Source organism: Zeus faber, assembly GCF_960531495.2.
Source record: "Zeus faber genome assembly, chromosome: 12".
NCBI classification, from domain to species: Eukaryota; Metazoa; Chordata; class Actinopteri; order Zeiformes; family Zeidae; genus Zeus; species Zeus faber.
The window spans coordinates 5,713,519-5,740,816 of NC_137196.1; the positions used below are offsets into that span (position 1 = coordinate 5,713,519).

At 41.9% G+C, this 27,298-nt stretch overlaps 1 protein-coding gene across 1 annotated transcript in view; it reads right to left on the minus strand.

Annotated features, from left to right (window-relative positions):
- LOC307238099 (kinesin-1 heavy chain) overlaps positions 1-22,081 on the minus strand; it is a 28,911-nt gene extending 6,830 nt beyond the window's left edge. The window contains exons 1-21 of the mRNA XM_080010955.1: positions 21,718-22,081; positions 12,742-12,829; positions 12,569-12,642; positions 12,336-12,440; positions 12,185-12,233; positions 12,038-12,093; positions 11,858-11,945; positions 11,423-11,547; positions 11,225-11,329; positions 8,016-8,161; positions 7,601-7,749; positions 6,940-7,127; positions 6,202-6,270; positions 5,116-5,322; positions 4,857-5,000; positions 4,309-4,497; positions 3,667-3,784; positions 3,135-3,190; positions 1,820-1,929; positions 1,613-1,714; positions 1,404-1,464 (exon numbers count right to left, since the gene is read on the minus strand). Coding sequence (XP_079867081.1) covers positions 1,404-1,464; positions 1,613-1,714; positions 1,820-1,929; positions 3,135-3,190; positions 3,667-3,784; positions 4,309-4,497; positions 4,857-5,000; positions 5,116-5,322; positions 6,202-6,270; positions 6,940-7,127; positions 7,601-7,749; positions 8,016-8,161; positions 11,225-11,329; positions 11,423-11,547; positions 11,858-11,945; positions 12,038-12,093; positions 12,185-12,233; positions 12,336-12,440; positions 12,569-12,642; positions 12,742-12,829; positions 21,718-21,843 — 2,355 coding nt within the window. The 5' untranslated portion in view covers positions 21,844-22,081. The remainder of the gene's footprint in view (positions 1-1,403; positions 1,465-1,612; positions 1,715-1,819; positions 1,930-3,134; positions 3,191-3,666; positions 3,785-4,308; positions 4,498-4,856; positions 5,001-5,115; positions 5,323-6,201; positions 6,271-6,939; positions 7,128-7,600; positions 7,750-8,015; positions 8,162-11,224; positions 11,330-11,422; positions 11,548-11,857; positions 11,946-12,037; positions 12,094-12,184; positions 12,234-12,335; positions 12,441-12,568; positions 12,643-12,741; positions 12,830-21,717) is intronic.
- Between the last annotated feature and the right edge of the window lie 5,217 nt (positions 22,082-27,298).

A 27,298-nucleotide genomic window follows, 5' to 3' on the forward strand; every position in this document is an offset into this window, starting at 1 on the left:
AAAACACTGCTGATTTTACTTGCTGTAGAAGCAGACCTGCCAACCCTGGGAAAATATTTTGAGTTGAGTCTCAGTTTAATTACTGCAGCAAAATTACTTAATCAGTTATTCACACCGTCGGCATCTCATAATGGGGCTCATCACATCGTATGCTGGCTACTATGGCTAATTATATACAGTATAGAAAATAATCTCATGAGGATATACCCCTTGAAGTGAATCATCTCGTAAAGTTACCGAACATGTTTACCAACTAGAGATGCACCGATTGCAATTTTCTTGGCCGATTCCTATTTCAGATTCCCCCCCAATTTCCGATCTGCTGTAAGTCATTGACAAATACATCCCATGAATTGATTACGCTCATGTGATAGGACAGCTGCACATATGGACTACCACTGCAATTGTCAGTTACCACAAGAGTGTGATTGCTGATATTGACACTGTTTATTATTGTTCATTATTCACTATGGAACAATAATAGAACATGAAACCGTCACTGAGTTCCAATAAAATGTAATATGAGACTGTCGTCAAGTTTTAGTATAATGCAACCTCAGCTTTAGTAGTACACAACATATAACTAACATGGAAATGTCCAGTTCAAACTTCAAATGAAAATATCTTACACTTTATGTAAATATACACTTAAATTATATTTATATGGTACTTTGCAAATAAATTGCATTCATTACAAAAAAATTAATAAAATAAATAACAGACTCTTCTCACTTTCGTTCACTGGAAGTCCTCCTTCACTCATCGTGCATTAAACCAAGTGAATTAAATCGAACGACTCGTTTTACTGAGTGACTCGTCAAGAACCAAGTCTCAAAAAAGGACTCATACTTTTCATCACTAGCGGAGCTCTGCTGTGACAGCAGTAGAAACAGACTGCACAATGTTAGAATATTGACAAGTGATAAATAAATAATTGGTCTAATCTTCTTGTTTACCTTGAAGTACATCTAAAGAGCTGGCATGTTCTTTTTTTCGCTCTCTTTTTGGAGCATCACCCACGCATCGGGTTTGAGATTGGAGCATTTTTACCGGTACAGTATATTAGCACAGTATAGGGCTTCTAAATTTGGCCGGCACAGAATTGGATATATCTGACACTGATCGGCCGGTGAAAACCGACCAATTCCGGTCACCAGCCAATCGATCAGTGCATGTCAGGATTTATATGTTAACATTACTTTGTGCTTTATTATAACTCCCTCACTTCCCATTTTACCTCAAAATGCAGCGTTACGTCTTGCGTATTTTGACTAAGAACTGCATAGTTGGTGCACAAAATGCGAGCAGGTTGGCAGGTTTCGACACCCTATTCAAGACTCGTATCTAACATGAGATCACCCTAGTACCAGTGGACCACTGCATTTGGCTTTCACTGGACTCACCACTGTCTCCTCTAGTCCCTTCAGGTCCTGTCGTGCCTGCTCCCTCCTATCCTGCATCACACTGGGATACAGAAACACAGAAAATAAATCTCACACACACACACACACACACACACACACACACACACACACACACACACACACACACACACACACACACACACACACACACACACACACACACACACTCCAGTTGTGTGTGTTCCTACGTGAGTTCGTGCAGCTTGCGGCTCTTCTCCTGGTCAGTAGACTTGAGCTTCTCATGCTCCACCCTCAGCCTCTCCTGCTCCAACATGATCTTCTGGTTCAGACTGGAAAGACATGGGTTTATTTTACGGTGAGTGGGGGACATACCAGCTTGGAGGGTCACTTTTAGACAAATCCAGAATCATCTTTGGCAGTGGCCTGTCTCTTACTCCTGGAGCTCTGTGATAAGCTTCTCCTTATTGTCTAGCTCATCCCTCAGGCTGCTGATCTGCTTCTGGTGGGCCTCACGGTGGGAGTGGATCTGCTTCTCCACAGCCTCCTACACACACACACACACACACACACACACACACACACACACACACACACACACACACACACACACACACACACACACACACACACACACACACACACACACACACACACACACACACACACACACACACACACAAATTTAAAAACAGATAAAATGACTATTAATAAAGGAGCAACAAGAACCTAGGTAAATCCAAGTTGTAAAAAAAAAAAAAAAAAAAAGGTAAATATGTTTTGATTGGACACAAAGGTGTCTCAGTGTGTCATATTTTGTGTGAACCTCCTTTTCATTACAACTACAATCCCATACCAAATAATTTATTTGTTTCTTCTACTAAGTAGACAAAGAATGAATGTGGACCTGTGAAGCCTTAGGGATTGATGTGATAAATGGCTTTACAAATAAACATATATACCTGAACAACATACATTTATAGGCATTTCCAGAGTTTAGAGAGCGCCAACAAATATAAAAAGGACAGGAAATAGAGAGCGGGGCACCTCTACAGGTATAAAACCCCCCCCCAAAAAAAACAAACAAAAGAAAAAACTTTGAACGACATAAGAAGGCCAACTGTACACGACATTTCAGACTTTGACTAGTTGGTTTGGCTCTCAGGCAGAGGAGGCCATTCGATCGGCTCGAAAGCACACACCCTGGAAATGGCACCTCTGGTTTGTTTTTCTGTCTGGATAGAAACTAAAATTTTCATGTTCACATTTTTTTGTTTAGCTATGCTAACGAGAAAAAACATGGAAGCTTAACCTTGTAAAACATTATGGTTACTTTTCTTGGAAGAAAAGAAGCTCAAAATTGGGAAACATCCAAATTATTTTGAATTAGTCAAACTTGTCATTGTCATCTCCTCATTTCGCTAGACTATAAGTGGCAAAGAGCAAATTCTTTGTTGCCAGTAGGACAACACACAGTTGGAGTCCAGCGGCAGGCTCCGCCACTAGGACCAGGCTCCGCCCCGAGCACCAGGCTCCACCCGTAGCACCAGGCTCCACCCGTAGCACCACAGCCCACAGTCTCTCTGCCCCTTTCTCACAAACAATTCTGCTTGAACTTCAAGACCTCCGTTAGTAAGTTTAACACGGAGGTCTGGCTACAAAACATTAGTTTGGGACCGATTAGAGAGAATCTATTGAAATGCGTAGTGTAGGGAGGATGCAAGTTGCTGTTTTACAAGCGAGTGGACGTACCTTGACTTCATTGGCAGTCTGAATCTCATTTTCCTTCTCCATTGCATGGACTTTCTCTGCAACACGGAAAGACAGCACTGTTAGACTGTACTACAGGGACAACAACAATCGTTAATAACTTGATTATTAACAAGTGTTTTGTGTGCTTGTTTCTGGTCTTATTTTATAACTATAGAAGCACTTGTGCTTTTACAATTGCTATTGAATGTTATCGGTTGAACAGTGGTGTTAAAAACAGTATTGCAATCTCTTATTTACAGTGTCAGAAAAATGTTCTGGGGGAAAAAAAAAAGGTGTTCCACTTTCAAAGCAGGTTGGAAAACTAGAATTAAAATACCCTGAGGGGATCACTTGCATATTTTGACTGTACTGGATTGGGGGGGGGGGGGGGGGTTCCAGGTATTGGCAAATTCCATCCTCATTAAGATTGTCAGTTTTCACACACTCTCACACTCACACTCACTCTCTTTTGGGGTTGCTTGGGGTTTTAAAGAAGAAAATAATTTAGTAGATTTAAAAATCAATCTATTACCTTGGGCACTGATCTTGACCAGCTCCTCATTAAGGGAATCCACATTCTCCTCCAACTGCCTCTTCTTCTGCTCCACATTCTGCAGGTATTCTGTAAGGGACTTGATCTTAGCCTCATGCTGGGGACACAAAAAAAATAAAAAAGACCATCAATAAACCACCAAGAGCGATGGTGATCATCATTAAATGTTTGGGGCGTTTTAGAGTTATCCACCAGGAAAACACCTGAGTACTTTCTGATGTACAAACAATGACTGAAACAAACATGAAGAAATGAAACTGGTATGATTAGCAGGGTGGACTGACTTTGATTGATCAACAACATTTGTGAACCCCCTGCTGCTCTACAGTGCATTAGTACAACAATTAAATAGAATATTACTTATTAAACCTTTGTGGAATTTATTGATCCAGGGTTTTGATTATGGAAAACAAGGAATCACGACATTTTCAGAGAAAGCCAAGTAAGATAAGTTCATCTAAAGCTCCATATGAGTTGCCAGCTGGAACTGCCTGGGGGGAAGTGAGATGTTCCAGTTTTTTTAGTTTGTACTTACAAAACTCACAATGAATCAGTTAGGTCTACATATTAGCATGACAATGCCTTTCATGGTGGTGGTTGTGGTGGGGTCTGACATCTGACCTGGGAGATGCGGAGCTGACAGGCAGCCAACTCCTTCTCATTCTCGTCCATCTTCTTGTTGCTCTCCGACTGGGTGCTCTCCAGCTGCTTGCAGCGTTTCACCATCGTCTTCACCTCAGACTTCATCTTGCTGATGTAGAGACGGGCCACCGTGAACTCCTCGTCGATCACGCCGCTGCCCTCATGTTGCTGGGGGGGGTGACAAGAGAGTGACTTAAAGAACCTAATTTAACTTTTGCCATTGCTTACCTACTTCAAAAAGTTTCTAAAAGAAAAAGATTAATACAGTGCAACCTTGCTTATAGTAACGATAGTGGGGACTGAAGTGTCGGCTTAAACATGAATAGACATGATGAACTATGAGCCCGAAACATAAAATCGTTTTAAATTCAGAGATGGCAGGATGCTGGTTCGAACAAACATGGTTTTTTCTTTACTAGTTTTTAAATAATGAACTCATTGATTCATCATCTATGTAAGCACCAATTAATCCCATTCAATGACTTCCCCTTCCTGACCTCCACCTGTAGAGGCCACAGCCCTGGTACCTTGATGTCGTTGCTGCCCACAGCGATGCCGATCTCGGCCAGGTCTTTGAGCAGCGAGGACATCATCTCTGTGACCCTCTTCTTTTGATGGTTGGACATCTCTTTCAGCTTCTGGAGCTCAGAGTCCAACGACGAGAGGATGGACTGCAGGATAGGGATCAGAGTGTTGTTAAGGAAACACAAAAGAACAGGGAAATTGAAAAGGCCAACAAGCCCCAACGCCTGAGAGATGAGCGAGCGTGTTGCTTGGTGGTTTTACCGATTTCTGGTTGAGTTCCTCGCTGATGGCCTCGAACTCCTTGGTCTTGTCCTCCACCTCCTGGCTCTTCTGGTCGTAGTTGACAGCCAGCTCCTCCAGGGCCTGCAGAACCTCCTTCACCTCCTCCTTGGAGGCCTCGTTCTCCGCCTGCAGGCGGTTCAGCTCTGCCTGCAGGTTCTCATGGTCACGGCGGGAAGAGGCTAGAAGCTAAAATAGGGCAGAGAGAGGTGTATAGATATGATCTCACAGGGTTTCTGGGTTTAGCAGTTGGAGCTGAGCAGTGCATTGAATTGATTGCAGCACTGAGATCAATTTGCCGAAACTGACCAACTTCTTCTCCTGTCTGGCCATAACCTGACAGACATTAGAGTTTGATTATACAATGACAAATCCAGGCCAGCAGCAGAGCCAATGTGCATCACACTGATCTATAACAGTCTTGCCACATTATTACATCAAAACCTGTTGACTAATAAGCAATCCGTCTAAAATATTGGCTTAAGTTGGGTTACAAACCCCATTGAACAGAGGGTCCTTTGATCCAAGGATGCCACTTCAGTGTCTGTAATGACAGGGGGATGCAACTTCCTAATCATAAATTTTCTGAGACCATAGACATCGGAGACACTAGTAGTGGAGCGAACAATATACTTTAAAACCCTTCACCAAAGAGTACACATATTGTTCCAATGTATCGATGGGTGCTTTTGGATGCATAGCAACATTCTGGTTATATCTGGAATATTCAGGTTTCCCCCCGATTATTCATTTGTGCATTTAAACACCTTGGGGAGTCAGGGAGTGTACTGGTTCAATTTTATTAGCAGAAATGTCACTGGATGTATCAAGATATCAAGATAAGGCTCATAAGAATCTTAATGTCAAACATTTGGACCTGATATTTAAGCAATTGTACAAAATGTAACTCGAATAGCAAGGGAACATGTGAAAACAGTCTGACGATATATATATATTAAAAAATATACTAAGAACCCGACGTGGTAAAAAATCCCCATGATGCCTAGTTTTACTGTAAACACACTCAACGTGACCGGTCACAAAGAAACAGTTCCCAGAAGCACTCACCTCCTCCTGGTCTAGCATCTGTTGCTTGAGCTTCTCAGCAAGCTGACTCTGCTGGTTGATCTCATCGTCCTGGACAGAGAAGACACAGGTAATGCGCTGTCTGAACAATAGTAACCCCCAATAAACAACCTTACTACACCAGACAAAGACAAAACACAAAGACAAAACAACACCAGACAAAACATTTTTTAATATAAGACAGACGCCTGACTAAGATATGAGCTCCTAGTTTAAGACGTTCAGTATCTAACCCAACAGAGTCTTTGGGGGAGCAAGACCGGGTCAAGTCCGAGTCAAGCTGAAACATGAGTTTGAGCCAATTACTGAGACTTCGAAGTGCGAGTCAAACTAGAGACAAGTGGGACAGGCGCTTGAGGCTGACACCAGAACAGCGAAACCCAATCCAGTTATGTGGACTTTTTAGACAATTTTCATTTCAGACAACGGGGAAAAAAAAAAAAAATAGAAAAAAAAACAACAAATTGAATTGGTCTTCTCTTTTTGAGTTCAAAAGTCATTTCAAGAATACAAAGTATCTGAGAGGAGACGGGAGTCATTCAAAAGTACCCCAAGTACACCACTGCTGAGAGCCCCACCCCGCATCTAATTCAATCACAACTTTAAATCGTAGACTCCCTTAACTGTTTGAACCGACGTCCTGACACAATATAAGAATTCAACATTCCACCTTCTTCACACCTCCCTCCCTCCTCTTTCTCCCACGGCCTGCTGGCTCACCTTGTCGTCCATCTGCTTGTAGAGCTTAGCCAGCTCTGCCTCACACTTGTCCTTCTCCACGTCAGTGAGGCGGACGCCCGGCACGTTGGGGGTGGAGGCCGGCTTGTCATTGGGCACATTGTCCAGCGCCAGTACCTCGGCGTTGGCCTTCTCCTTGTCGAACTGTTCCTCCACGGGAACACTTTCACCTGTGGTGCAGGAGAGGGAAGCAGCCTTACAATGTGAAGATAGAAATGTGTGGGTATGTAATATTGACATTAATATTTCCTGTGCCAGCAAAAAAGCAGCCAAATAAACCATTTGGGTTCACAAAGTCTGGTTCCTCCTTACAGGAGTTGATGCCAAAAGTGTTTTGTATGTGCCTTTTCTACAAGTGATCCTAATTAAATATGCAAAAATAAATAAAATAATAATATAGACGTGGGGATTTAGCTGCACAGTTTATTTAATTCAAATCAATTTAATAAAAATTACGTATTTGGCTTCATTCCTTCATACCATATTTTAGCATAGTTGATTAAAAAAAAGACACGATAAAAATTAATTCACCTGATTTTATTAGTTATTTTATTATTATTATTATTATTATTGATTTGTTTTCATGTGATTTTAAAAAGATATAAGTCTACCGAACACACGCAGGGAGGGGTGGTAGTCTCACCATTCCTCCAGCGGTTGAGCTCATTCTCCAGCCAAGTGACTGTGTTCCTCAGGGTCTTGTTCTTCTCCTTCTCCCTTTCGTACTTCTTTTTCCACTGTTCCGCTGTCAGCTCCACATTCACGCACACTGTGTTCTTAATGGTCTTAGCCCTGGATGCATGGCACAAGGCATGTTTCGATTCTCAGGTCTCGTTCTGGTCTCACTATAACTCTAGGATATGGTTACAGCCTTAGTAATTACATTAATTCATTCATCTACATGACACCATCTCAACATTTTCTCCAACAATGAGCTTTTATGCACCAAACTAAAACAAGATCACGGGGATGGTTGAAAGAAACAAACATAAAAGACCTGAATATTTGAACTTGAGATCAAATTTAGATCCTAAATAACTCCCTTAGCTCCCACCCACCTTTGTCCGAACATGAGGGTGGATTTGGTCTCGGCCTCGTTGTAGGACGAAGGGGAGCAGCAGATAACGATGGTGGTACGACAGTTTCCGCCCAGTGAGTCCTGCAGGATACGGGTCATCTTGCTGTCTCTGTATGGGATGTAAGCCTAAAAACAAACACACACTTTTAAACATTTAGAACAGAATACAGAAAACCCAATGCACCAAATTGGGACAATTGAGGCAAGCAGTGGTAAACCTACTGTATGATGATGACAGCTGGGCAATACTGACGTCCCAATATTTTACATTTTGGAGATGACTATTGGGTCTTTCATAAGACATTTACACAAAAGGCTTATTAGTAATGCAGATATTGAAAGGAAATTTTGAACATCAAACACTTGATTTTCTGCATTTCGGTGAATTTCTATGTACCAATTTGTGCCTTTTCTGCATCAATTTATGGTGAAAATATCTTTATGTAAAGGAAAACACAAAATTGTGTTTATTGGGGGGTATTGAGGAGGACCTCTCGCCTGCATCCCCCCCTCGAAATCTACCTCACTAAATGCAATCTTGGCTAGTAGACAATAACTATTTAGAGATGGCCTAGATCTTTCCGGTGAACAAAGCTTTATGAGAATTCTAACTGGACCATTCAAATGCTCTACACGCCACCAGAAGACTATGGGGAAAGAAAAATATTAAATTTAAAACAATTTAACATTTAATTTTAAAAAACTGGATAGGATTTTTTTCCTTCGGGAAATGCCTTGCTTACATTATAATTGCGTAATTTGTTTTAGAGAATGTTAATTCACATCCTTATAAATAACATTATTTTATGCAGTGGAATAAATATAAACAAAAAATTTCATACGTTTTCATAGTTGAAACCAATGCTTAGGAAAAAAAATATTTTATTTAATCAGAGCACACTTTTTCTTTAAATTATTAGAACGCACAAGCTGTGCCTCACAAAAACCCTCGCACAGCACCCTTAGCGGATATTATTATCGAGCAGGCAGTGGCATAGATTAAAAAAAGCTAGAACGGTCCAATACTTATTGTTATGCAGACCAAGAGACAATATTTAACTATATCACAATATTACGATAGCCAAAATCCCAAATAATATCGAGTCTCATACAGTAATGTACCATATTAATATCATATTGACATATCGCCCAGCCTGAATTGACTAATTATTCATAATCAAATTTGTTTGACTTTAGGTACTTGTATTTAGAGAATGAGCATTGTACATCAACGGATTTGTGAATCCAAGTGTCACTCTTCCCATATCAATATATTTTGACTGTGGAAAATTGTCCATTTTAATTTGATTTTGTAGAATTAAAACCATTTTATATTAAGATTAGCTATTAAGTTCCACCTCAACACCCACCTCAACACCTAACCCTAATGTCAAAATACACAACATTACAATGAAGTGCTATTAAACTGCTATGGGTTAGTTGTTATTGAACAGCAATACTGAATAGAATGACAGATTTAAAAAAATAATCATTACGGTTAATGGCAAAAGACTACACCAGCGTGGGCCTTTAAAAGTGGCCAGGCGCAAAAACTGGAGTGTCGAGGCACGATTCTCCAGTGGAGAAAGACAACTCTGCACAATAGAATACATTACTTGTTTGCAACTATCACAGATAAATCAATCCCAAATCCCCTCTGGTTGTTTACTGAGCACAGAGAGACCAAAACAAACGCAACATTGATCAAACTGAATGGCGATAATAACCATGAAATAGCGAAACCCAAACACTGCTCAGAGCAAACGTTAACATTGAAGACTCCCATTGATTGGAGGTTGGGGGGGGGGGGGGATTCACAGTCTAATAGCCTAGAGGAACATTTGTTTGTGGGCTGCGTGACTGGCTTCTGTAATTAAAGAGCTTTAGATCACTTCTGAACTAAGAACGATGATCCAGAAAACAAAAATAAAAAAGTAGATTCAAAAAGTGACCAATAATGCAAATTCAGTCCAATTAATATTGTGATTTGCTCAGCCACTCCTTCACCCACATTTGTGGAAAAAAAGCCACTCCTCTCATTACACACTTTGAGTCAAAATGTGATCATGCAAGGGATGTTTGGGTTGGGACTGAGGCCGGTACTACTATGGCACTGGTTCCTATACGACCAGTATCTACCCGACCGAATCGCAGCGCAGATTTCGGTGCCATGCCCGAGCTGCCGATGAAATATGCCCCGGTGCTCCGAAACCACACCCGGCTTCAACTAACATTATCGTTTGGAGTGCGCCGCTTGAAATCCTCTGTATGACACGCCACCGCTTTCTCTGCCCGAGCCAAATAGCAGCGGCACTCGTCAATGTGACATTATGGTTACACGTATGGTTGCTTTGCCAATCAGCATAAAATAATAGAGGTGGGGCGTAAATGTTTTCATACAAACTGTTAGTTATTTGTTAACATGCGAAAAGTATATGAACAATAATTAAGGACAACTGGGTTTAGTTCATAAAATGATCTCTAAAATAGCATACAAATAATAAAAAAATATATATAGGCCCGTATCTTTCTCCTATTTTCATTGGGAGTGACAAGGATGGACAGGATTAAGAATGAGTACATTAGAGGGACAGCTAAGGTTGGAGAGTTTGGTGAAAAGGTGAGAGGGGAGATTGAGATGGTTTGGACACGTGTGTAGGAGAGATGAACGTTACATTGGGAGAAGGATGCTGAGGATGGAGCTGCCAGGCAAGAGGAAAAGAGGAAGGCCAAAGAGAAGGTGTATGGATGTGGTGAGGGAGGACATGCAGGCGGTTGGTGTAAGGGAGGAAGATGCGCAGAACAGAAGGTATTGGAGGCAGATGATCCCCTAACGGAAGCAGTCGAAAGGAGAAGTATATAGGCCCGGATCCGTTCATCTGTATTCTGATAACGCATTAAAGCCCTCGAAAATAATGATATCTTTGATCAAAAACGCAAGTACGTTTTGGGTCCTCTGTGTGTCCTCTTTGGGAGCTATCGGGGTGCAATTTAAGCCCATCTCCCTCTACATGCCTAATGGAGACATTGGAGAGGGAGCGACCGCATGTCCCGTTCCTCTAAAAAAAAGCTAATAAAAACATTGTGTTTGTATTTTAGATGTATTTTTATTTTCAATTTAAAAGGCACCGTGCGCAACGGGGACACGGTCACTCTCTTGTTCTCTGTGTGTTGGACTATGTCACCCACCGTTCCTTCAGCCAGAGCTGAGATGACGTTTCCCAGGGAGGACAGAGACTTGTTGATGTTCTTGGCTTCATCCAGTACAGCGCCTTCTGCGCCTGTTTTGCTGACCTGGAATTCATAACAACAGGGGTGGGGGATACACACTTCAGTATTACGTATAAAGTGTAATCTTATCTAAGCTCCGAAGGCACTGGGGGATACCTTCTCACTTCCAGCCAAGTCCACCAGGTAGAGCTTTCCGCTCAGCTTCTGCTCCGTCTGGGTGTTCTCCTGCTTGACATTGATCAGGAAGATGCTGTGACTCCTAGAGCTGTGCTCGTTCATGTCTAGGAGAATAACAACAATTAACTTGTAAACAACAAAACAAATAAATCCACCGTCCTTAGATTGGCTAGTCAGTTGTGCAACTGGGTTTTATTGGGCAAAGAAATAATATTTTAACATTTAATCATGTTACAAGAGTCATGTGTATGATTTACAGGATGTGGGCACAAGTAATTGTGGAGCATGCAACACATATTCCCACAGCACCACAATGATCGGGTTAAAATATGAATTTATTGCTCATCACATACAGCATGGATGCAAAATTGAACCAAGTCACCATATGGATTAAGAACAAGGAGCATATCTTACTTGTAACCGCTACATGTCTGTTGGATTTGCCTTCGTCAATGGTGTCCATAACCTCCTCTGGGCTACAAACAAACCTCTCAGTGCAGCCCTGTGGACAGAGAATGCCATATTAGTGCATCTGTCTGGATACAGTGTGAAGATAACCGCTTGACCCACGTTAACCGTTACTAGATCTCTCACCTTGACGTAGGGAACTCGGTTTTTGTCTTCGTGCACGGACAGGTTGGTCTTGGATACTAGCAAAGCAGAAAACCATTGTTTTATATCCACTTACTGTCTGTTTATTTTATACGACAGTGTCCTTCTCTAAACATTGACAGCCCTTACCATCCAAAAGGTCCCGGATCTTGTCCAGGTAAATTTCAAAATATGAAACCTTCAGGGTTTAAAAAAAGAAAAAAAGATTATTTGTCATATCTCGCAAATAACACAAACAAGCACTGGAGGAGTTTAAGTGAGAAAATAACGAGTTTGGTACCTTGATGTGGAACTCAAGGTTCTCATCCATGGAGTAGATGTAGTTGAAAATGTCCTGCACTATCCTGGGAATGATGCCCATGCCCTCTGTGTCATGGAGGTTTCCCTGGAAACACGGAATGACATCAGCACGGAAATGAACAAAGAGGGCTTCTAAAAATTAGACACCACAAATGGATATGTTCAGGCTGCTTATGTGCTTCAGTGTTGACAGTTTATAAAAAAGGCCAATACCTCCATGGTGTGCGTTTTACCAGAAGAGGTCTGGCCGTATGCAAAAATTGTCCCGTTGTATCCCTCCAGAACATCTGCAAGGCATGAGATGCCACTTAATGAAGATCTCAGAATGTTTTGTATATTCATTTTAGTATTTACACCCAGAAGCACCAACACTAGTCACAGCTCACCTTTGACAATCTTCTGGGCGCAAGCATTGTACACTTGTTCCTGTGTCGTGTTGGACTGGAACACTCTGTCAAAGGCGTAGGGTTTACCCTGAAAGAAAGAGAGGGTAGGAGCATATTAAAAAAAAAAAGTTTTTATCAACTTGAAGACTGATATTAAAATAAATTCTCTTCACCCACAAACATTACTATAGTTTCACTCTACAACTGAACATATTCATTCAAATAAAAACACTGTATTAGAAGAATATGAGTTAAGCTGCAGTTTGGTACAGCGCTCTAGCGACATCTTTAGAGGGCTTTTGTATGTTCTACGAATTCTGTTACACATCTGTGACGCTGCAGAGCTTGTATGGTAAATTCGATTCTTCTACCACTGACGAAGCTCAGATCCTTGGGAGAAGATCAGAGTGATAAAACCGATGCTATAAGCGTTTGGGCTGTTCCACTGAGGCGGCCAGGTGTCTTGAGAGGTTTGAAGGATCACTTGACTCATGGTGTCGGGTCAACAGCTTATTTGCAGCAGGTATTAAACAGTTTACTAAAGTGGCACCAGGACCACACTTAGGGCACACTAAGAACCCAAAAATAAATAAATAAATAAATAAATAAAGGGGAAAAAAATGGCATGTCTTGTTGAGAAAAGACAACAGTTCATGTCTGGATAATAACACCTGTGTAAATCATTGAAGCCCTTCCTTCAAAGACTAGAATGTTGACATACAACTCTCCCTCTGCATCATCACCATGACTACACCACTCACTGAGCAGGCCTTACTGGTTTGACTTTTCTAACATAAGTCAACACATCTTAAACAGAAGCTGCAACGACACCAGCTAAAGGTTTGAAAGAACTGCATCATAACCATTTAAACTCCTGAGTGACAACCAATGACATGTTATCTCTCAAGGTTAAAGTCCTATTATGCCTCTGGAGTGGGTAAGGATTCAGAAGTAGAGTACAGCACCCCCAATAAGGGTAGAGGTTAATCTCTTAGCTAATGGATGCTTTGGCAGACAATGCCACATAAGAGGGATGAACCCCTGTCATCCCATTTAGTGGAAAAACACACTAACCACCAGGCCAGTCCGTCCCCTCAACTCCTCCACAATTCATCATATTTGCCAATCATCGTTTATACACCAGTTAGCAACGGTTTAGGGAGGTCAACCTGCACCATTTAAAGAGAAAAATAAAAACTCCACCCGAGGTCTTTCCTGTATGAGTCAAAAAGTTGCTCATCTATATAAATAATATGACCAACCTGTGTTACATTTAGTGAGATACAGTTCAAAATGACCAATGACTTAATTGGTCGTATCTGTTGTGGTTTCTCAATAAGAACCTAACAACAAAAAGCAGTTACTATATTTCTTTCACCTATGATTTATGGGCTGATATGTGCACATTATTTTCTAAAAACATGATTGGCTGATTGCTGGTCTGATCAGTGAGGGAAATGCATTCTTCCGTCACTAAAATAATCACTTTTAATTGCAATTCATACAACAACATGTCAGCAGCTCTGTACAAAACGTATTCCCTTTAGGAGTTCCTTGTTCCCAGCTCAACCTCTGCCATTTTAATTCCCTGAATGAATCTTGTCAAACGCAACATAACAATCTCCAGTATGTAGATAATTTATATTTATGCCACTTGCGATTAAACGCACAAAGTTGTCAAAAAACTGTTTTTATGCAATTTATTAACACACACAATTATTCGTAAACAAACTCCACCTTCTTGAGGTGTTGATGAATCAGAGGAAACTCCTATTAGCCTATAGTATCAATTTTCAAGTAATATACAAGAAAAGCACCGGCCCGTATTAAAAGTTGAAAATACCAGCAAGTGGATACCAGCAGTAAAACTTAGAAGAAATATGAACGGAACAGATATTATATTGCACAGTGCACGTGACAATCAAAATGAAAAACTTAATGTCCATGCTCCTGACAGGGGAGTGAACACTTGAAATCATGAAGTGTTCCTATAGCTCAGTTTTTACTATGACTGTGATTTTTCACACAAACATATACAACAAAGAAACAAACTTAAGAAAGAGATTCATTGATCATAAACAAATCAACACGTCATGAAAATAGTTCAATATAGGATTAAATGCAATTACCAAAACTCGAGAGCCGAGAATTGTGAACGTAGAACGTAATCTAGCGCGACACACCCAACAATCCCATGACAAACATCTTACTATAAAGGAAGGAAGGAATGTCTGTCTGTATGTATGTATGTATGTATGTATGCATGCCTGTCCTTCAATTATTTCGACAACTGTTCATCTGATCTACTTCACATTTGGCGGGTGTATTGCTGGGGACCCAAGGACATGCAGTATCGAATTTGGTGCAATATGGACACGGGACATGTGTAATATTAACAAACTCTCAATAAAAAGTGAGCCAGAGGGGGGCGGGGCTTCCCGTTAAAGCAAGCACCCTTTCAGAGCAGGCATGTTTGGTGTGGACACGTGACATGTGTAATATTAATACGTTAAAAGAACAAGCGAACAGGGAGTTTATCCAAAATAGAGACTTGGGTGTGTTTTTTTTCCTGTGAGAAAAAGTGTATTTCCCTGGTGTTTTTCACCATGAGCCACCACGGCCATCTCCAACAGCCATTTTTTGAATGGGCACTGCACTAGTTGGGTAAGTTAAAGAACAGATGGGGCCATTCTCTGGTGTGAATATTGCCAGAAAATTGAGAGCTGTAGTCCTATAGAACAGGGGAAAGGAAGCATTTTATCTAAACCGTAGCACTTCGAAAAGGAATAAAAGTCAAGGACATGTGACAGTCACATGATCCCATCGGTTTAATGTATGACCTCTAGTTAGCGATTTTTTCTGTAACCAAGTAAAAATGGCATCTCCTCGTTAATTTTAAAAGGCCTCGTGGGCATCTTGCTCTCTGGTTAAGAACAGTCAGGAAATCTAGTCAGGTTCGAGACCTCACCCAGATAAAAAGGTATTACCAGGGACTTTTCATCATAATAAAACAGCGGTGCTCTTCCAGAGCCTCCCAGTCCACGTTATGCAAATGGAGGTTGTGAGAGCATAAACTACAGCGGTGCAATAGATCACAAAATTCACAGTTCGGATCGTATCACGGTTTCTGGTCACCGATCAGATCATTTTTCAGATGGGAAAAAAATAAAAATAAAAATACATAACTTTGCTTTCCATTTATTCTGTAAAACACTTAAAGCAAGAAACGTTGTTGTTTAATGTTGAAATAAAATCTTAATAATCAATCAATACTCAATTGTTAAATTAAAATGCAATATGAGGCAAGCATGATACCTTCTTCCTTTAAACATGGTAGTGAATGAAAATAAATAAAATTGCATTAAGTACCTAGTATCATGTTCAATTTATCACATTTATAACAAACCAAATTTCATGAAAATCAGTTCATAATTAAGTCTGCATCTCTCAATAGACATTGTATTTGTTTACTAGCAGTTCTCAAACGCTTCAATATGATGGACGCACAGACGCATAGCGATGACATTGGCTGTATCCACAGCTCATTCACGACATGTCGTAAAGTAGCAGGAATTATTGCGCGATATACCATAAACCAATCATTGTGCTTCAGAGTAAAACACAGCATGCATCTGTCTCCCAGTTAGGGGCCTTTCTGTGTGGAGTTTGCATGTTCTCCCTGTGCTCACATGGGGTTTTCTCCATGTAACATCAGTAAGGACCCCCACCAAAAACATGCACAACAACATCATTGTCTGACCAGCGATGGACATATGTAACCAGGCCTCCGTCGTTGAGGACCCATTTCACTGGCCACCATCCTAAGCATGTGTGCGTTTGCATGAAAAGCGTGCAAATAGCGTGCTGTGTGATGATTAAAGATTCTTCTTCTCTATCTTCTTTTCACTGTAACTCTGCATCCAGATTTAGGAATTTTTACTTTGAAGAGGAAAAGCGCTTGAAAAACTGTATTTCACTTGGATGGTTAAATTTTGCAATTAATCTGCGGTTCACATTTGTGCCAAAGCGATCAACTACGTTCCTTTACACCACTGATAAACTACAAGGCAGATGTAATCGGTGCACAACAAAGGGGATGGAAATGAGTTCATGAATAATTAACCAACCAAACATGTCCCAGCCAATCTAGGTGGAAAACTTAACTACACATGAACAATCTCCCTTCCATCCTCCTATCATTGCATGGCAGATAGAGATGAACCAATACCCATATTGGCCAAATATTTAATAAAAGTAAGGCCTTATTTTATTATTATTATTTTTTTTTTTTAAACACGTGGAAGACAAATGTACTTGCCCCACCAGACAAGTAAAAAGTCATAAAAAAAAAAAAAAAAAACGTCTCTTCAAATTGTTCAGGGAAATTTCGCGATATTTTTTCTTTGATGTCCCAATAAAATAGGCTTGATAATTTAGTCTTCCTCATATTTGTTAATTTATGGAAGCCTTAGTCAGGTGGTAACGGAAAAGCCATCGAAGGGTATGAAATATTTTATCGTGTTTTAATTTTGGTCATATCACCCAGCACATCACATTATGTGCCACTCATTACTTGGCTATTTTAAGTTGTTTTAAGTGTGTGATAAGTGAGCTCTAAAGGCAGCTCTTAAGAACTACAAAATGGCTCAAATAAAAACTACAATAGCCATATAGCATTTAAACATAGGTTTGCTATGAGAGAAATAATATAGCACAAGAAAGTCACCTAGTGGCTCATTTGAACATTCATTGGTATCACTCTGCATTGCCAATTGTTATATGCAATCTAAATGAATACAATTTTTTTTTATTGAGGTGAAAACGTTACATATATCCAGCTACTTTAATACAATTCATAAATTGAATAATTTATATGTTGACACCAGATGCTTTCAACTGTTTGTTTGTTGTTGAATTTGCAAACAAAATTTAACAAGTAAATTGGCATTTTTCCCCCCAAAAATGTGACTTGTAGGCCTGGAAAACTAAAAGGTAAATGTAGTCGTCCGATGGACAAGTGCCTCAAAAGGTTAATGTCGAGCTCTGCCTGCTGCCTCTCATGAAGAATGAAATAAGTCCTGTGTCCTGACCTTTACTTTCCACTGAGTCAGACCGGAAAAGTAAAAAGATTCAGAATCTGTATACGTAATGAAATTGTGGCCGATCCTCCAATGGAACATGGCTTTAAGGTCTTTCAAATGTTCCACAACTGACTGAAGTCTACACCAGTTCTAGGAGGAACCAAGATCACTAGAGCAAAAACGCTGGCACAAAATAAACAATGGAAGCTTCTGATGGTAATACTTTGCACAAGCATTGTGGTAGACTTCACCATAAGTGAAGTAGTGAACCACTGTGGTTGGGCTTTAAGATTCTAACACGGGGTCCACGCCCTAGATTGTTTCGAATAGATAAAACCAGGAGCTAAGCGAGTCAGACATCCTGGATAAGAGCATCTGCAAAACAACATACATCATCATAATAATCACCCACCCCACCCCGAGAGATCGGCCCGCTCTCAGCTTGCTGTCTGATTGGTAGAACAGCTGGTAACCAGGAGATAGAACACAGGGGATTACCCAGAAGGCCTATGCTGCCACTGCTTATGAGTAGGGCTAGCGTGATAGTTCCACAACAGCTGAGCTAGCAGAAGCTACCGGGGCCTCTTATCCTGAACACTTGGATCTTTGACAATGTGCACTGGCATTTTGGCACTATGACTGGCATTTTGAATTGGGCTGGCCAATTTCCTGCGTGGCTAGCACAAAGCTTGCTAATAGCTCCAGCTCAGGTCTAATATATGGAATAGTAGAACTATTGAATAAGTAAATCAATCCTAATGTCGCTGTTTATTTTGTGGGTCACGAAAAGAAAAGGACTACTGTATCCCAGTGCCTTAAGCTAAATAGGAGGTTAAGTTCACAACAAAGGATGTTTATACTGCCTCATGAAAAAGCTCTTGATGCTTCTTTATTGTGTGTGTAAACTATTCTTCAGGAGCCAAAGTCCATGAATAACAGGATGGATTGTTGCCCATTTAACCACATTTCATTTAACAATTTTGTTTGAAAGAAGTCTGTTGCAATTCACATTGGAAACAAGAGGTAACTTGACATTTGAGTCAACCATTAACACAGCTTCATAACTTTAGACAACTCAATTCATCTCTCAACTTGGTCATCATCTAATGCAGAATCTACTGTTTCTACTGTCTTTTATGGAACGCAAATTTGAGTCAATATTAGATCAATTAATAAATAAAACAACTATGAAATAAATCCTGAATTAAATAAATGAGGCAATAAATATATGTGAGTAAATATAGTTCAAAAAATATATTTATTTTTTTTATTTTAAAAAGGATGTTTTTCTAAATATCAGGGAGCAGGAGTCATAGGCCTGCTTATGTCGGGATCTAACGTCAGTTAGGGCCTGGTCATCCCGTGTACCTCCCACAGCCTTTCACAGAGGTTGTGGGGGTAGCCTAGGCCAGGTTCCCTTTGTATCTCCGGCTCTGGGGCAGCCCAAACACCAAGTTGACTGTGGTATGGAGTTTGTGTCCAAACATAAGCGCTGCTGGAGTGCAAAGAGTAATACCGGGTGCCCACAGAAGCAGGCCTACGACTCCCACTGCTGGGTAACGGGACCATGGTGTGAATCTACTGTCCAGAGAGAAAGAAGGGCCTCTGCCCCGAGCTGTCGAGCCAGTGGGCTGGCCCTTGCCAGCTGTCGGTTGTGGAGTACAGGGTGCGTTTGTCAAGCAGAACCGGGTGGTGGCCCTCCACCGTGAGCGGCTCGTTCCCTAGCGGCTCCTGGCTCCAACCGAGGAGGTATGGGGATGTGAGGACCAGCTCCAAGCAACCACTCCTACTCCAACCTTTGAGTAGGAGAGCGCCAACGGCAGCACGCCCCCCCCCCCCGTCGGCTCTAAATCTGAGATAAACACGCCGCATTCATTTGCATATAAGGAATGGAAATGTGGCATTATGAAATAAAAGTCCCCTTAAATAAATAAATGTGGAATCATGAAATAAAAGTCCCCCTGAAATGAAGAAAAATTGTCTTGTGAAAAACATCCTTTTTTTAAATAAGAAACTATTTATTTACTGATCTGTATTTACGAATTTATATATATTTTTTCCTCGTTTATTTATATCAGGATTTATTTCATAGACATATGTATTTATTTATGTAGCTTATAGTGACTCAAATGGCGTTCCATAGTCTTAAGAGCTTAACAGTTCTTAACTATCTGGAAGTAGCATGGTACCGCCAAGAGTAAAGGCATTTCCTTCCTTTGTCATAATGGAGCAGGGCCAGTGCCATTCTGTTTATCAAGTGATGAGCGTTCAGTCTCAAAATCAGTACAGCCCAGACAATGCAGTGAATGATAAGATCAGGTAAAACAAAAACATAGAGCACTTAAATTCCCTATTATTAATTGCACTTGTTGGTCTGTGTCCATCGTAGAGAACTTGAGGCTATTATGACGTAGTGCACAAGCTTGTATCAAAATTATAAAGGGTAAATCATTGACAATGTTGAGCCTGATCCCTATTTCCAAATGTGTTGCCATTCAAATTTAAGGTGTATTTTAAAGTAATGCTAGATGTGTTGTAAATACTATGTGAATTGGGTGAATTTCCATGACTTAGGTTGAAGCCAAATAACTCACCTGAATTTTAATGCACAAAAGTTCAATGTCAATATATAGCTCTTCCATAAAAATTAGACATGTATTATTACACCATTGTAGTGGCCTAAAATTAATAAACAAATAAGACAATTCAATTGCTATTCCCAATTATTTGTATGGCAATTAATCGTCAAATAAAAAGTTGTGATTGTGACTGCCAATTAAATTCCCTAGGCTTGACGGACTGAATTGTTGATAAATATTGTTAATTCTTGTTGTTGTTTTTTTGGTGTATTGACATTTTTAGTGTTCCTCTATTGTTATTTCTTCACCATTAAAGCATAGCGTGAAATATGGGCCTGTGAAAACCCTTTGGGACTGAACTGTGATTAAGAGCAATATAAATAAGCTTGACTGTTGTTTTGATGTAAGCTGCTGTAACACCGCAATTTCACTCTAGGGATGATATCTATTTACTTTATTTGACCAGGTTAGTCCCATCCATCCATCTATGTGCATATTTATACTCAGCCATACTAACAACCATAGTCACTTAGCCCCTGCCATAGGCTTTTATTTGTCCTATGCGCGGAACCATATTGTGTATATTTACTTCGATCTTTATATCTATTAATATTTTATTAAGCGAAGTGTCTCCATGGCAACGCACCACACCCAGACAAATTCCGTGTGTAACGACATGGACTCGGCCTAATGAAGAGATTGTGATTCAGCTAGTTGCTGGGCTATCCGACTAGCCGAGGCCAGCTAATCTGTCAGCTCCCAGCTGGCCTAGCGAGCGCTTCGCGTTAGTCATCGTCAAGTCCACCGGTCATCCTACGCTACGTTGGCGCAGTATATGAATTAATACCACCGTTAAGAAGGAAACAAACTGTACCAATATCCACCATCAAATGAGAGCCTAAAACAAACTGCCGTGTCTTTGTGAGACTTGCGAGTCTAATCAGACAGCGGCAGGTTGTTTGTGCTATTGTTGAATGACAGCTCCTTTAGCCGCCAATCTGACGCCACAGCCCGCAGCGAGTCCCTCCACTTTTTGAACTTTGTTCATTTATTGTATTTTAAATTTTGAGCCACAGCCAAATGTTATTCACAACAGAGAGGGCGGTGGAAAATAATTAACGCGGGGACTAGGTGGCACACGGTACCAGCGCTGGTTCACCGGGACGGGCCGGACCGAACGAGACAACGCAGCGGAGAGGCTAACACCAGCGCTAGCTAACGGTGCTAACCAGGTTAGCCTGGGGGGACTCCGCTCCCGTGGTCTGGTCTTTAACGATCGAGAGAAATCGAATCAATCCAAAAGATAGAAACTTTACCCCGATGATCACGGTCTCGTCCACTTGGAACTTGGGGATGTACTTGTCCCCCCGGGTCACCTCGGAGCCGTTCAGGGGCCTGAAGCGGCACATCACTTTGATGGTGCACTCCGCCGGGTCCGCCATCTTTCCCCGCGGCTCCCGAATGGAAAAATTTACACTGAAACCTGAAGTAGATCCTGGAATTCTGTATGGGTGTGGGTGTGGAGGAGAGAGGGTGGTGGCGGCCCCGCTGTTCAAACACGCCCCGGGTCAGCTCTTCGATGTGTCGGATATTCGATACAACGCTTCTCCCCCAAAGAAAAGCGTGTTATTTAACTGGGATTTGCGTCCTTTCCCGTGTGGAAGCCATGGCAGCTTGTGCTGGTCGCCCCCGGCCCGGCGCGGCTATGTGGAGCACTGTGACGTCACCACCTCCACCCGACCGACGCCTTCTGGGGAAGCAGGGTGTCTCCTAATGCTGCGTTCCGTCGGCGTCGGAGCTCGGAAAGATCCCCCCTCTCGCTTGGAAGGGGCCAAAGGGAAGTCGGAATTTCGGGGCAGATCGCTCGAGTTTGCCGAGCCCAAGTATGACGTCGTGGGAACATGAACGGACACACGGTTAAACGGTGAACATGTGTCGGATTTAGCTGGTGTGCAGTTTTATGTTGTGTTGAAATTCGTTTTATAGGTTATGGAAATCACACAAGATTGCCAAAAAAGTTTCTCGAACGGAGGCGATTGAATATATTTGGCTCGGAAGTGGAGAACACCACTCTGAATTACAGATTTCCGAGTTTCATTTGAACGCAGCCTCCCGACCCACTCTTTTCCATTTAATGATTGAGTTGAATTAAATCGTCAAATATCTCAGAAACTATGAAAAGCATTTTTATAATACTATAAAAAAAAGTCTTCTAAAAATAATCCTTGTATATATATAGATAGATAGATAGATAAATAGATAGATAGATAGATAGATAGATAGATAGATAGATAGATAGATAGATAGATAGATAGATAGATAGGTAGATAGATAGATAGATTTTTCACAATGTTTTTTAAATTCACAATCCTATGATTTTCCTCTGACGTTGTTTGTATTATTCTGTTCAATGCAAAATTAAAAAGCAGGGTGTCAATATGAATGAGCTTGTTTTTTTGTTTTTTTTTGATAGGGCATTGCATACTAAAATATGCTAGAAAATAAACAAAAATCCATCAAATGTTGAATAGTTATTCCTCATGTTCATCTCCAAATGTAATCTCCAAACTATCAAAATGACCGGCAGATGAACACATATGTTCATCATCAGGAAATCCAGTTTTGATAACTCATACGGAATGAGGATTTTGACCTCATTCATCACAATGGGCCAGTCCAGAATACAGCTGAAGTAGTTGAATAGATGATCTGGCCACTCCCTGAAACAGCAAGGGATATCCTTTTCACTGGCACTCACTTAGCTCATCCAAATACCAGTTCTACAGGCCCACTTGTGTTTTCGGGGAGGGAGTCAATGGGTGTGGTGCTGACTGGGTGTGTAGGCTGGCTGAGTGACCACAGCGTCTAAATCTGCTCCATATCGTCAATGGAAATGGAAAGATGAAGGCAAGGGTAGTAAAAGTGTAGAGTCATTTAGAAATATTAGTTATTATAGCTTTGCAGAGTTTTTACACAGAAGGTATTGGAGGCAGATGATCCGCTGTGGCGACCCCTAATGGGAGCAGCCGAAAGAAAACGTTTTGCAGAGTTTGTCTGACGTTGTTTTTAAATTAGCTCATAGTGAGGTGGAAAAACATATGCAAGTTATGATGAGAATAACAGAGAATGCAGTACACTTCTTCTGTGGGGTTGTTTTCATTTTGAATGTATAAGGCTCCAAAAAATTTGAAATATTAAATGAAATTACATCTGTTTACTGTTAGCAGATTTACCACCAAATGCATTAATTCTGACTTGCATGATGCATACCCAAGTAGCACCGATGACTCGGCCCAATTACGGCTCGATTGCGCAAGCCAGAATTAACTTGATCGACTCGCAGTTACACGCCAACACGGCTTTGCATCGTTTCTGTCGAACAGCCCAGAATCGCTGAGCAAATTAAGCCAAGTGCGAGCAGAGTAGGGGCCTAGTATTGGCCTTGCCAGAATAAAACATTTTAATGAAAAAAATCACATTCCTTAAAAAAACATTGTACCTTTCTTTGCGTTCTGAGCTTATATTCTTCCCTCCCCCTTATATGTAAATTTGGATAAAGCTTTACATTAAGAATATTTTGATTATAATTTATATCTTAATATTAAGTCTATAGAGATGATGCAGTACTCATAACACCTTCATGTAAAAATATATATATTTACACAATATTGTGTAAATATTGTATTGTATTGTATTGTATTGTATTGTAATATTGTATTGTGTATTGTGTATTATGCCCGTTTATTAAAACTTTATTATAGTATTCAATTATGTTGCCTTATATCAAAACAGAAGCAGCTGTTAACTAAGAACCTTAATATACAAGCAGACATTGACTAATTTAGAGACTTGTCCATTTTATTGTTTCTTCAAAGCATTCTCTTAGATTCTGATTCTGGCTCCCTCTGTTTACTGATAACGCCCGCTGCGGTGGATCAGTCTCTCTGCTTCTCCGGTTCCTCCCTCCATCTCCGTCTGAAGTGCTGCATCCACCTCTTCATATACCTCTCCATCTCCTCATCAGGAGCTTGTACATATTGACACCTCATAGCACCTTTGAAACAAGAAACAAAGAGAAATTATTATCAATTATTGGTATCCCTTATGAGTTTAGACTTCTTTGCCTATTTGATTTAGGTATTGATTTTAGATTTTGTCTCTCTTTGTAAACACATTTAATCCCTTCTTTCCCATGCAAGTTGCCCTTAAAGCAAACTTTGAGTATTATGCCTTTCTTCTTCTCGTGTATCATCCTCAGATGTCCAACTCAGTGTTGTGCAGCCACGCCCTCATCTCTGGTCCCACTTGGAAGAGGCTGATCTCTGAGGTGGTTTGTACAGAGGACAGGTGGTGGTTATGTGTTCAGCAGTCTGCTCTGGCTCGCCACATTCACATGCTGCGCTGTCTGCCAAGCCCCATTTCTTCAAAGATGACCTGAAGCGGCCAACTCCGGTTCGCAGGCGGTTCAGCAGGGTCCACTGACGGCGTGGTAGATGTTCTCCTTCAACACAATCTCCCGGGTCCTGAATGCATACGTGCATACGTGATGGCCCAGCTGACTCCCACTCCTGCTTCCAGGATGCCACCAGCCATGCACTAGTCGACAAGTCCTCCGGGATGGAACAGAGCATCTGTTGTGCCACCTTGTTATAGGGGTGGCGGGACTTTGGTCTGTGTGGAGGTGTTGATTTAACGGATGTGTCATGCAGGATATGCCAGCTGTGTGTCTGGGCTTTCCTGGCAAGGTTCATGGGAGCAGCCTTCCATCGAAGTCTGGCCGGGGCAATTCCTGAAAGGACCGGCAGGTAGGACACAGGGGTGGGCTTCAGGCAGCCATTTATTGTCTGGAAACAGTTGTTGATCACAGTGTCGACCTTTTTGACATGTGGGTTCCTACACCCGGCTGGGGCACAGTACTCAGCTTCAGAGAAGACCAGGGCTTGTGTAGAAATCCGGAGTGTCTTGGCCGAGACCCCCCAGCTTGTACCAGCAAGACGTTGGATAAGCGAGGCCCTTGATGTCACCTTGGCCCTCACATCTTCTAGGTGTTGCTTGAAGGTAAGTGTCCTATCTATGCATAAACCGAGGGACTTTAGGGCTTGCTGGAACTCTAGACATTTGTTATCCCTAAACATATCCAGTTCCTTCTTTGCTTCCCTGTTGTTAAGGTGGTATACTGCTGAAACCGTCTTCCCAGTACTGAGCTGCAAGCGCCATCTGTGGAGGTAGGTAGCCAAGATGCCCATGTCCTGGTTGAGACCCTCTTCCATCGCCTTCCATGTAGGTTGACGCAGCATGATGGCCAGGTCATCTGCGTAACCATAATTCCTAGATGCTGTATCTGGAAGGTCATGGATGCAGAACGCTGAGGAACCCCGTTTTTCAGTCTTCTGAGCCTACTTTTCTGGCCATTGTTGGTCTGAAGGATGTAGCTGCAGTTCGACAGCATCTCCATGATGAAGTTGACCATACAGTATGCCTATCTGGGATTGTCTTCAGTAGTTTCAGATGGAGTCTGCGGTGCTAGACAGTGTCATATGCGGCTGTCAGGTCCAGTAGCACCAGCCCAGCTTTCTCATTAACCTGAAAGCTGTCTTCAATGTCTTGCGTGAGCTGTGTTACCTGGTCCACCGTTGACCTGCCCTGGCGGAAAACAGCCTGTTCCCTGGGACGTTGTGGGTCCACCACTGGCTCAATGCGGCTGTGGATCACCCTCTCAATAATCTTAAATGGGACACAGAGCAGCTGGATGGGTCTGTAGGACTTGAGGTCTTCAAATGGTTTGTTTGGCTTCAGCAGGGCTGGGACTGAAGCAGATCTTGGGGAGCTTGGATCTCCAGAAGAAAGAAGAAAGAAGAAGAAACAGTCTTTATTTATCACGCAACACACCACACTACAACACATGCTTGCACACACACACATGCACATGCTTTTGATGGTGGCCGGTGAAATGGATTCTCTGCTTTTGACCCATCCTGGCTTGTCCTTCCTCCGGGGGCACAGCCAGGAGCAGTGGGCAGCATACGTGGACGCGCCCGGGGACCAGATGATAAATGGCCATCGCTGGTCAGACGATGATGGGTGCATGTTTTTGAGGGGGGGTCCTTACTGACGTGAGGTGGAGGAAACCCCATGTGAACACGGGGAGAACATGCAAACTCCACACAGAAAGGCTCCTATTTGGGAGATAACCCGCCAGAGCACGGTGCCAACAGCGCCCCAGGCGGGAATCGAACCCAGGACCTTCTTGCTGTGAGGCAGCAGTGCAATGCACTGCGCCACCGTGCCACTAAGTAAGTAGGACAAGAGGAAGGCGCAGAGCCAAGCAAATGTTGTTGCACTCTGGTGGATCACAAATTCCGGGTAGATGTTGTCACGGTCTTGGGCCTTGCCTTGCTTTAGTTTGCTGATGGTCGCACTGAGTTCCGCTGTGATAAAGTCTCCTGATAGGTGGGCATCAGTACTGGCCGCCCTGGAGAGGGTAGAAACCTTGCGCGATGTCAGGAGGGTGAAATTCTTGTCTGCTCCAGGGAAAGGGCCATTATTGAGAAGCAGGGACGCGATGGCATTTGCTGTCACCCGGCATTTGGGGGGTGATGCTTTTCTGCCAGTCAGCTGGTTGATGGTCAGCCATGCCTTGTGGTTGGAGTGGGTGAAGTCGATTGACTCAACAACTTCAGTCCATCTGGCCTTACAGGTCTCATCCAGCTTTTGGTGTCGTGCCGTTGCAGTCGCGTCAGCATCTTCCCTTGAGCTTCTGGTGGTCTCGGCTGCATTCTTCATCCAAGCCCGGGATATAGCTCTCATTGTAGCCTCTAGGTTTCTTTCCAGTAGGCAGCATACACAGCGTCCACATCGGTAGAATCTGGGTCTGGGAGGCAAGCTGATCCTCTTTCT